Source organism: Amborella trichopoda, chromosome 2 (assembly GCF_054954075.1).
Source record: "Amborella trichopoda isolate Santa Cruz 75 chromosome 2, AtrichopodaSantaCruz75HAP2 v2.0, whole genome shotgun sequence".
NCBI classification, from domain to species: Eukaryota; Viridiplantae; Streptophyta; class Magnoliopsida; order Amborellales; family Amborellaceae; genus Amborella; species Amborella trichopoda.
Genome location: NC_142337.1, coordinates 26402722 through 26414914, shown reverse-complemented (window position 1 = coordinate 26414914; position 12193 = coordinate 26402722). Strand labels below are relative to the sequence as shown.

Here is a 12193-nt window from a genome sequence, read left to right as displayed (position 1 = left end):
TAATGTTAAGGCCAGGTAGGTTATCATCACGAAGATGCCTAATCATCGGAATGTGAGCAACAAATGGCGACTTGGGCAGATTAGAATCGCGAGGATTCCTAACCGTCAGTCGGTGAATATTTCTGGGGACAGGCAGGTTAGCTTCATGAAGATGCCTAACCGGCATGTGAGCACCATACGGTGACATGGGCAGATTAGTATCACGAGGATTCCTAACTACTAGTCAGTGGGTATTTCTAGGGCTAGACACATTAGCATCACGAAGATGCCGAACCGTCGACATGTGAGTAGCATACGACAACCTAGGCAGATTAGTATCATGAGGATTCGTAACTGCCAGTCGAAGACCAGTATGAACAACCGATTGTGGGATCCGTATGATGAAAGGTAGGAATCAAGAACCCGACGGTGATGAAGTGGAGGGCTTAGATGGCAAGGGTCTTAACCTAAACTTTGCAGAGGTGGAACATATATCTTTCCCACACACAAGGGCGATTGACCTTACAAAACAAGGCGTCCGTGCCTGACCACGGACATTACAAGCCAAGGTACCACTAACGGTTGTCGTTTGCCGACCCTTGTTGGGGTAAGTCAAGATTACCCTCAATGGTCTGCTTCTTGGGACTAAGTCCACCTGAGGCTGAGATTTCCACATTGTATTAGCCCTTAGAGTTTGCATCTTGGACCCTTGTTCTGCCATCCCTATTTTCGTAACACACAGACTAGCCGTGGTTTTAGTGAAGGCTGACTGGCCCCTCGTTGGGGAGAAGTGCAATGGGACCTCCACGGTTCCTACATAGAAAGATGTCACTACTGTAGCCATTATTACCGCTGACGACCTGTGATTAACACAACGGTTCACTTGTCAAGGTAAATAAAGAAGACACGAGAGTAAATGTGGGAGAGATCGTGACTCAAGACTTATTCTAGAGAGAGATTCGACTTCTTAGACCCAACCAGAGATGAAAGGTGAATTGTTCCATAGTATAGTCGCCAGAGATTTGGACGCTCTAAAATGTGAATTCTTAAAAGGAAATGTTTAAACAAACATCAGACTCCAAATAGAAAACCAGAGGGCATCACATTTAGGGTCAAATTCCCCAGTGCATTCCATGTTAGAAATACAGGCTTTATATTATATTGGACACTAAGCAAATCTAGAGGTTTAATCCCCTATTACAATTTACATCAGCAAAAAGAAAAAAAATATGTGCCGAGCACCTTTGATTCTGGCTTTGACACATATACATTCGTTTCTAAAGAAGAAAATATGCAGACATATAAAAAACAAAAAAGATAACATTAGGGGCATATTAGCTCATATACCTGTGGATGTACGCATGAATATTATCCTTCAAGTCTGGTCTTCCTAAGATAACAGGTCTCAAGTGGATCATAGGGGACAATTACCTCTCTCTCTCTATGTCCTGAGTATCTCACTCGCTTAATTCTTTCTACTGTAAAACCTCGCAAGAATGCTTATCTTGATTCAATTGTCCATAAAAATGTGCATCATCTCTTTAATCAAGAGACCCTTTTTTATATTTTCAAGTTATGAGTTTTCAAGGGATAACCATGCATTTCCCGTCTTTGAATCTCCACCCTTCAGTTTCATTTTGGACTTATCATTTCGTTTGAATCACAGAATTTGCAAGGCATAATTCTTATTTTTATAATGTTGTTGACCTCTTATGCTTATTCTTTCATGTTGGTAATCTCACTATTGGGTTGTTCACGTAGGTATTTTTTGATTGATAATCACTGATATTCACCTTAAATTTCAAACATTTGAACTTCATGATCTTGCGAGAGCAAAATTAGGGATTTGTCACTGTTCTCAGTAGATCGCAACCGCTTCCGTTGTTAGCTTAATCCATGCTACACCTTTTAAGGGTGACGAAGCAATGAGTCAAGAATCCTATAGTGTTGATTTTATGAGAGAACTCCTTATGTAAAAGACCTTCCCCACCTTTTAGTAACCAAATATTACACGACACATAAAACGTTTAAGGCACTAACTGCTAGGCGATGAGGATGATGAATTAAGCCATCTTTGGGCAGCTTTAGATAGTTGTGATATGGTGATGGGTTAAAACATCTCCGGATAGCTTTAAATTGTTGGTTGATATGATGATGGGTTAAGCCATCCCTGGGCAACTTTAAACAACTGGTTGATATGGTGATAGGTTAAGCCATCTCCAGGCAGTTTTAAACTGCTAGTCGATATGGTGATAGGTTAAGCCGTCCCCGAACAACTTTAAACTGCTGGTTGATATGGTGATGGGTTAAGCCATCTTCAGGTAGCTTTAAACTGCTGATTGATATGGTGATGAGTTAAACCATCTCGGAACATCTTTATAGTGCCAATGAGGATGATGGGTTAAGCCATCTCCGAGAAGCTTTAGACTGCCAATGAGGATGATGGGTTAAGCCATCTCCGGACAGCTTTAGATTGCTGATGAGGATGATGGGTTAAGCCATCTCCGGGTAGTTTCAGATTGTCGATGAGAATGATGGATTTAACCATCTCTAGGCAGCTTTAAACTACCGATGAGGATGATGGGTTATGCCATCTCTGGGTATCTTCAAGGACACATTTGAGCTGGCGCCATCAAGATTTATACTCTTTTTCGACTACCTATTAAGGCAACCATTAGTGTGTGTTACCGATTTTGTTGTATGTCTTCAATCAAGTGTTTGTTTAGAATGTACTTAGTCTTGTATGGGGACTAAGCAATACATCTTCAACGAAAAAGCTTATTCAAATAACTTATTCATCATGCTTTCATACCTCAACCCCAGTGTTTGTTAAAATGCGTCTAGCCTTTGTATAAGACTAAAAGTACACCCAACAATGGCCCCTCATAGGCCCCACCCAATCTACCACTTATATTTAAATGGCCCCCCATATCAAATGGAGGGTCCCACACATTTTAGAAAATATTAAATTTGATTTCTTAGAGTTTACAAAAAAAATTTATTTCTCTTAGATTATTTAAAACATTAAATATTGATTTTCTCTTATATTATAAATTCAAATGATGAAAATAAAATATCAAGAAGTTCACAAAAATTTAAATAAAAGTTTCAAAAAATCATATAACATAAAATTAATTAAAACTAATTAATTTTGATGGGAATCGGATCCGTATAGGTCTTGAATTTTTCAATATACTGGAGCACTCTACCTTTAATTGTGGACCACAATCTATACTAGCTTTTTTCAAACTGACTCAAGTGTTTCCATGAGCCACAGTCCACTGCAGGGGTTCATGATTAGTCCACCAAAATCAGCCAATAAGCTAGGAGACGTCATCCCAGTCTATGGATTTCAGGTTCTCCCCTAGAAAGAAATCTATGGTTCTCTAAACCATGATGCAACTACGGCTCCATGGTGCATATGGGTAATCTCTCGTACAGTTACATGCGTCACCCTCAATGGTAGATTGCTATCTTGGTACGATTGTCTATGTACATGCCGTGTGATGGTACTATGCTGAGGTTTTATCACTATCTTTAAAGGTCAACCATCACACACAAGGGCCACACAATCCTTGGGCTCACTCATTCGAGCATAAATCCGACTTCATCGAGGGCTGACCAACTGAACCCTCCTCGGTTTTAACTCTATGTGCAGGTACCTTGGGTTTTTCCAACTCGACTGACCCAGTACGTCGAGCCTAATCTGAGTGTCAGCAAATGGCATTTGTCGAATATGGTCCACAAGGTGATCACACTCCGAATAAATTTATTGATTATTTAAATAAAATGTTGCTAAAATCTCTCATGGGGCCTTTAAGGCCCACATAAACCCTACATTATGGAGGTTTGATAAGAGATTCTAAGGGCAGTATTTTATTCTTTCCTTAGGTCCTTGTGCCACAACTTTGGCAAATGAGGTAGAAATTATAATGCTTTGCATGGGCTTATATTTGTTATAACTTTATACTTGGGGGAGGCGGTGTTTCCAGAAGGATATATGGAACAAGGTAGATGTGTCCTTTTTGAATGTTTATAGAGAAGCTAAGGGGGAGGCTAATTCCAAAGCTAAACAAGGAGTACACTCATGCTTGTTGGTAGCGAATAACCTAGTGGGTATGCTATGACCATTTTCTTCATTATGACATTATTACAATGTGATTTTCATTGGTCTGAATAGAATTTCAATAATCCTATGAAAAATAAATAAAAATATAACGAATCTATGAAACTCTTTTTAGTAGTCAATTTCACATCCATCTACTGTTATGGTCATGAACATTATATAAGCACACTAAAGACCCTGCATAGAGTCCCTGGTAACCGATTTTTGAACTGCATAGGGGCTTCCGAAGTTAGGGTTGGTACAGTTGTGAAATAACAAACCAACTTCAAAAAACAGTCCTTAGTTTTGGGCTTTTGTTTCATGCTGGTAACAATCAACCTCACTCACCCTAATTTCTCTCTCTCTTCCTCTTCCTCTTCCTCTTCTCTTATTCACCTCTCAAATCAACTGATACTTCTTCCTAAAGAGTCTCATCTCATACCCCACTCTCTCTTTCTTTCTCTCTCTGTATCTGTGTTTCTGAAATGGTGCTCGCGGATTATTACATTGAAAAGAGTTTAGGAATAGACTCGCAGGGAGAGACTCTGAGAGCCATTGCGTTCAAGGACTACTCGTCAGTCACCTTGAAGATTCTTCACTTTGAAACATACGATGGGCCCCTCCTCAACTTCGATCAAGAAATCTCAATCGTTTACTCAATCCCAAGCTCGATCTACATTGTCCAGTCCGTACCTCTCTCTCTCTCTCCATTCCATTACAAGAAAGATAAAGAGATGCCCTCTTAATCTTCCTTCTTGAGTCATGATGAAGTAATTCTTGGTTGAATTCGTTGATCTCTGTTGGGTTTAGATTTCTATTCATCAATTGATTGGTAATTCTGTGTTTGCTTTGTTTTTCTTTTATGTGTTTTAAAGAATCTTAGACCTGGATATCTATATGGATCTACTTTTGAGGTGCTGGACCTTCCTGATCTTTGAGGCCATGGATATGGACCTCAAAGAATTCATCAGATTAGGGCAACAGTTGAACGCCAAACGTATCAAGGTGTGTTACCCCTCTTCATTTGCTTCTCTTACTCTCTCTCTCTCTCTAAGAATGGGCATGTGTTCTTTGTTAGTTTTTAGAGAATGAAAAAATATCATTACTGGGTCTTCTTTTCCTGTTGCAGAGCTTCTTGTACCAGCTTTGCATGGGTGTGAGTTACATTCACAGTCACTCCATTATTCATAGGTTATTGATTTCATTAACCCACCATCTCTTTCTCTGTCATCTTCTTTTTCTTCTCATAATTTCTTTGTTTTCATCTGTTTAAATAAAACATACTTGATGAACGATTTCAGGGATTTGAAACCGAGAAATATTTGGGTGAACAAGAGCAAGGGTGTGGTCAAGATTGAGGGCTTTGGGTTCGCACAGAGAGATCGCACCCCACAAGAAGAACGCGTATTTCCTGAGGTTCTTTTCTTCTTTACTCTTCAATTTCATGGTTGTGAAATGAACATCTGTTTTCCTTTCTCTTTTTTTCTTTTCTTCTTACAGTTCCTCTATTCCATGTTTCTGTTTCTTGAATTGAAATTTGAAAATTTTGGTTCTTTTCCTGTTTCTTGTATAATCTACAATTTCACGGTCCCAAGCTCATTCATTCATTCATTTTTTTTTCTACTTTCTACAAATAATAAATATTGGGTCCTTACTCTCTCTGTAAATGAATATATCAGGCCGGTCTTTCATGGTACAGAGCTCCTGAAGTGTTATTGCATGGCCCATATTCAACCCCTTGCGATATGTGGTCCCTCGGTTGCATATTTGGTATATCTGCTTGTTTCTTTTTTTTAATACACATTTTTGCATGCATATTGTGTGTAAAATTTTATGCCTAATACTCTGAAATGGGCGCTTGTGTTCCTGATTTTCAATTATTTCTCTCACTTTTCTTAAATCAGGTGAAATGGTTGTGAGGAAACCGCTGTTTGGTGAATACTCACAAATCGAGCAGTTACATGAAATTTTTCAGTAAGTCATCTCTTGTTGAAAGCGCGAGATCATTCTTGATTTTCTTTTTGTTTTTGATAACTTTAACCATGAGAAGATGGGTTTTTCTTCCGGTGCTTAAATGTATATTATTGCAAGGTAATTTCAGTCGAAATAAGTGGTTTGGGTTTCTATTTTATGGATGCATGTTGTGATTTTGGAGATTGGTGGGAACCCCAGATGAAGATGCGTGGCCTGATTTGCTGACATATGAAGGTTGGCATCAGTTTCCACAATGGCGTGGAAGAGACCTCTCCCTCACCTTTCCCACTTTGGAACCCGATGGCCTCGACCTTCTCTCTGTGAGTTGTATATATACATGTAAAAGTGATTTCATGCGACGGTCTTGCAATAGGAAAAGCTTTTTATGTTCTTTATATAATGTAGAAGTTCTATCCTCTTCCTACCATCCAGCCGTCCATTTTTTATCAAGAGAGTCACTCACCGTCTGATCTTAGATCCGACTTCTTAAAGTATTTTATTTTTAGTTTTTTAATATAATTTTTCTGAATATGAAATTTAGTACATGCCATCTTTTCATTGGGTTGTACCTATAAAAAATATTAACAATAAATTTTCAATAAAAACTAATGACCAAAATACCCCTTAAATCTATCAAGGGGATTTTTATCATTTTATTTTATTGAAAATAGTTTTTATATTTTTCATTAGTGTGAGTTTAATAGAGGAATGGACATCCAAAATTTGGAGTCGAAATAGTTTGTAGAAAAAAAATTTAAAATAAATAGTGTAGAGACGTGATATTGTGATTTGGGCAATCTTAGCCCTCTATTAAAAAATGAACAGTTGGATAAGGGGGAGGATAGAACTTCTATGTTGTAGGGTGAACATAAAAAGCTTTTCTCTTATAATACTATTAAAAAATATGTTACGGTCTTACTTTTTAATATATAATCTTTTCATTTTAATGAGCATTTACCAAAAAGGAATAGTATAGAATGAGACCATTTACCTCTGATATAAGGTGGTCATATTAATCTTGACCATTGGATGTAAAATTGAGAGGCTGTAATTATTTCATTGACCAATATCAAACTTCAAAAGGAATTTTCTTGAACTTTGTGACACATCTAATCTATCCAATTTCACATCAAATGGTTGTAAGGATTTGTTTCCACCTTGTAGCAAAGGTGAATGGTCTCATTATATACAATCCCTTACAAAAATGTAAAATTTGAAAGTATTATCTAAAAAGTATTTTTAAAAAAAGAAAAAATAGATTTTGAATACGTAAACGCCTATATCTTGAAATTCACCAAATAGATTGTCGAGATTCATCATTGGAGGGCACTCATTTTGACCATATCAACGTGTAAATTGAATTTTATTCTTTTTGGAAAATGATTATTGGGATGAAGAGGTGTAAGTACAAAATGTAGTGTCGTATAAATGTACAAATGTTGTAATTTATAAGCCTGGTTTCATTATTTTACAATGACACAATGACATGAAATCATTCCCCATGTACACACACATATATGTAAGAAAAAGTTTATATAAGGTTATAATCTTAAATTGTAAAATTAAGGTGCACCTAAAAAATCCATCGACAAAGTCTATTTCTACGTTGAAAAACCTTCTAATTGACCATGTCAACTTCAAAATTAATGGAAACTAAAAGGAAAAAGATTTCGAATCTCAAAACCAGTGCATCTTGCAGTAAATTTTCTAGTTCATTTATTTTCAAGATTTTCAGGTGTTTATAGTTCTATTTGATTTGAACCATTTTTGAAGTTTCAAGTTTTATAACTAAAGCTAAAAATAGATTTTCCAGGTCATCTTATAATTTTTTGCACCAAAATTACATTTTATAAATAAAATTTGGAGTTGTGTTTTGCTTTAATTGTTTAAGGTTATAATTTTTTTGTATATGATTTGGGTATATTTGACAAGAAATGGTGTGTGTTAGTTGGCTTAATTGCTATTTTAACATATTCCTTTTTTTTTTTGGAATTTCACAAATATATATATATATATATATATATATATATATATATATATATATATATATATATATATATATATATATATATATATATATATATATATATATATATATATATATATAGGGTAAGCTTTCTATGCTTCCCCTACAGCATAGAAGTTCTATCCTCCTCCTTTTCCAACCGTCCATTATGAATGGAGAGTTAAGATTGTCCCAATCACAATGTCACGTCGCTACCCTATTTTATTTTTAAATTTTTTTATAAACTGTTTTGACACCAAATTTTGGACGTCCCTTCTTCTATTAAACTCGCACTAGCAAAAAATATATAAAAAAAAATTTTCAATAAAATAAAATGTCCAAAATACTCCTGAAAGATTCAAAGGATATTTTGATCAATATATTTCATTGAAAATTATGTTTAATATTTTTTATTGGTGTGCCCCAATGAAAAGATGACACGTACCAAATTTCATATTCATACAATTTGTATAAAAAAACTAAAACTAAAATACGTTGCGACGCCGGATCTAAGATCAAACGGTGAGTGGCTCTCTGGATCAAAATTGGATGACTGGATAATAGGGGGAGGACAGAACTTCTATGCTATAGGGGAAGCATAGAAACCTTTATATATATATATATATATATATATATATATATATATATATATATATATATATATATATATATATATATATATATATATATGTATATATATATATGAAAAACACTACGCAACGCCTATATGCAAAAATAAACAGTGATTTTGCCTACCCCATCACTGTCCAAAGTTGATCGCGTGGTCACGATTGTCCTGTAGTTTTTTATTTTTCATTTGTTTTCTACAAGTTGGAATGACCTAAAATTCGGAAGGTGCATTCATCAAAAATAGGAGAATATTTTAAAATTTAAAAAAATATATTTTACATGAAAAACATTAACCAAAATACTTTTGAAAAGTTTCAGGGGTATTTTGGTCAATTTATGTTTCACGGATAATTTTTTTAATATTTTTATTAGATGCGCCTCAATAAGATATACATACTCTCCAAATTTCAGATCATTTTGATTTGTAGAAAGAAAATGAAAAATAAAACACTACTGTACAATCGTGACCCGCGATAAAATTTGGACGGTGATGAGAGTAGGCAAAATTACTATTCACTTTTCCTATATATATATATATATCACTAAAATTCAAATACTACCTGATATCCGTAATCATCAGATTGACCCATACTCAATCTGGGATGTTGGGCTCATATGTTCATATGAGTTAATGGGCTAATTCCATGCTTTCCCTATATATATATATATATATATATATATATAGATAGGAAAAAGATAGGATTAGCCTACTTGCTTATATGAACCCAACGTCCTAGATTGAATATGGGTGGATCTGACGATCACGGATCTCCGGTAGTGTTTAAATTTTATTGTTTTTTCTACAAATCCAAATCACTTGAAATTTAAGGTATGTGTTCGCCAAAAATAAATGAATCTTTTAAAAATATCAAAAAAATATTTTACATAAAATAAATTGACCAAAATACCCCTTAAATGCTTTAAGTGGTATTTTGGTTATTTTATTTTTTACGAATAATGATTGTTATATTTTTATTAGATGCTCCTTGATGAGAAGAATACATACCTAAAATTTCAAATGGTTTGGATTTGTAAAAAAAAAAAAAATTCATGTGATCGTCAAATCGGCCCAGATTCAATCTGAACCATTAAGCTCATATGTTCACATGAGCTAGTGGGCTAATCCCATCTTTTCCTATATATATATATATATATATATATATATATATATATAATCTATTTTTCCTCTGTGCATATAAGCTTGTTTGAAATATCTAATTTTAGGTTTCACTCTATCTCTACTACATATTTTTATTTTTCAAATTATTATTATTTTAATTTTTACGGCCAAAAGACCAACTCCACATAGTCTCGGCGAAGGGTGAGGTGAGTCCCGGCCCACTAATTGGGTGTGTATTTCCTACCTAATCATAGAACGATTTACTTCTTCTTTTGTCTATTCTACTTTTGTTTTTTGTTCCTTCCTCACATGATCAATGTTCAAGCATATATATTAATCACGTGGCCGCTGTGGAAGCATACACTAAATGTCAAGTTAGAAAGCTTGAAATACAATATATAATAATAGAAAAATTTATATAAGATTGTAATTTTAAAATATAGAAGTAAGACGCACCTCAAAAATTCATCATAAAAAGTTTTTTTTTTTAATATTGGAAAACCATCTAGTTGATCATCTCAATATTGAGATGTAGGAATAAGAAAAGAAAATAGATTTTGAGTCTTAAAAATAGTGTATCTTACAACACATTATTTAGACCGTCCATTTTCAATATTTTCAAGTGTTTATAGATCTACTTGATTTGAATTATTTTTGTATTTTAAGATTCTATGATTAGAGATGAAAATAGATTTTTAAGCCATCTTAAAAAAATGTTGACACCAAATTTAGAGATGCATCTTAATATTTTCAAGTATTTATTTTTTGACAGCAAATTTAGACTGTCCATTCTCAATATTTTCAAGTGTTCATAGACCAACTTGATTTGAATTATTTTTGGATTTTAAGATGAAAATAGATTCTCAAGCCTTTTTTAAAAAAATTTGACACCAAATTTGGAGATGCGCCTTATTGTTTAATGTTGCAACTTTATACAAACCACACTATAATGATTAGTTCTATTTATGTAAAGAGCTTGTATGTTTTTTTGGAACTTTTTATTTATTAATATTTTGTTCGACAGAAAATGCTTCAGGTGAATCCCACCACACGCATCTCGGCAAGGGACGCCTTGGACCACCCCTATTTCGACAGCCTTGACAAATTCCAATATTGAATCCTCTCTCTCTCTACAAACTCTACATGTGAAGGTCTAGTATTATATGAATCCTCTCTCTCTCTCTCTCTCTCTCTCTCTCTCTTTCTCTCTCTCTTCTTCACCTCGATTTGTGCATTTGTGTGGCTCATTGACTTTCTTTTGTATTGATACCGACTTCAAGGATAGAAGGACAGAAGTAAGGGACGATAATATTCAGTTGTTGAATCTCGTTTCCATTTTGTTGAATCTGAGTTAATAAATGTGAAAGCCTTGGACATGTAAGCTTTAATGAATGTGAAAGTCTTGGACATGTAAACTTTGCAGCAATAATTTGATTGGGAAGGAAATCATGTCACCACTATGTTATAGTAATATAATAGAACCATACTTCCAGATTTTGTACATAAATTGTCTTCATTCTAATAACACTCCTAAAATATAAAATTCAATTTGTAAATATAGTTAAAATGAGTTCTCCCTAATAATGAATCTAAATCATCCATTTAGTGAATATCTAGATTTTGGCCTTTATAAATTGGAAATCAATTTTTGTTTTTTATTATTGTTAATCTAATGATATTAAAATTATCTATAAATTTTAGAAAGAAAAAAGATCATTTTAAGGCCTAGATACAAACATCCAGTAAAATGGATGACCTATATTAATTAGACTAAAAAAGTACTTTCTAGTTTGTGTTTCACATTTTGTTTTTTGTTTTTTGTTTTTGTTCTTTGTTTTTGTTTTTTTTGTTGTTTGTGTTATTTTTTTTTTTGCTTGATTTAGAAAAAATATATATTTAAACATTGGGGTAAAATAGATGGCCATAACATAGTTTTTGAAGATTGTCATTATAATATATAGAACCGTTGCATGAAATCACTCCCCTTAGTTAATTTTCAATTATTCAAAGGAGATGGAATACCGTTTACTTTTTAACTTCATAAAAGATGATTTCTATTATTCTCTAGAATATGTTCCCATGAATTGTCGTGAATACATCATGCATCTCTTAATAGTGTCAATGTTATGGTACTTGTCCATCATATTTTATTTTATTTTAGGGAAAATATCTAGATACCCCCTATTTTTAAGTTTCATTTCATAATAGATCCAATGTTTTAAAAGATATATTGTGGCATAAAAATTGTAGATTTTATTTCTTCTAACCCCCTGAGCTACTTTAAACCTGATTTTCTTAGGCCAAACAAATATAAAAAGACATGCCTTTCTAAAAGCCATCGTCCCAAAGTTCTCTCTCTTTCTCTCTGCCTCTCTCCCTC

At 34.0% G+C, this 12193-nt stretch overlaps 1 protein-coding gene across 2 annotated transcripts; it reads left to right on the top strand.

The window, feature by feature from the left end:
• Nucleotides 1–4221: 4221 nt before the first annotated feature.
• Nucleotides 4222–11222, top strand: LOC110006522 (cyclin-dependent kinase B1-1). Of its 2 annotated transcripts, none has more exons than XR_016050507.1 (8): nt 4222–4769; nt 4960–5089; nt 5214–5275; nt 5386–5500; nt 5764–5854; nt 5989–6058; nt 6257–6378; nt 10838–11222. XR_016050507.1 is itself a non-coding variant. In XM_020662230.2 (8 exons), exons 1-8 carry the CDS (start codon nt 4570–4572, stop codon nt 10928–10930), a joined length of 900 nt encoding a protein of 299 aa, XP_020517889.1. In that variant the 5' UTR covers nt 4222–4569; the 3' UTR covers nt 10931–11222. The 2 variants fall into 2 exon arrangements, 1 of the variants encoding a protein (XP_020517889.1); XM_020662230.2 differs by having other exon boundaries at nt 6240–6378.
• Nucleotides 11223–12193: the final 971 nt, after the last annotated feature.

Excerpts from the sequence above, each read along its gene's own strand:
- LOC110006522 (XM_020662230.2), top strand. The coding sequence starts at position 4,570 with ATGGTGCTCGCGGATTATTACATTGAAAAGAGTTTAGGAATAGACTCG. Across the intron at positions 5,855-5,988 it reads GTCCCTCGGTTGCATATTTG|GTGAAATGGTTGTGAGGAAA; the intron begins GTATATCTGCTT and ends TTCTTAAATCAG. Across the intron at positions 6,059-6,239 it reads CAGTTACATGAAATTTTTCA|ATTGGTGGGAACCCCAGATG; the intron begins GTAAGTCATCTC and ends GTGATTTTGGAG.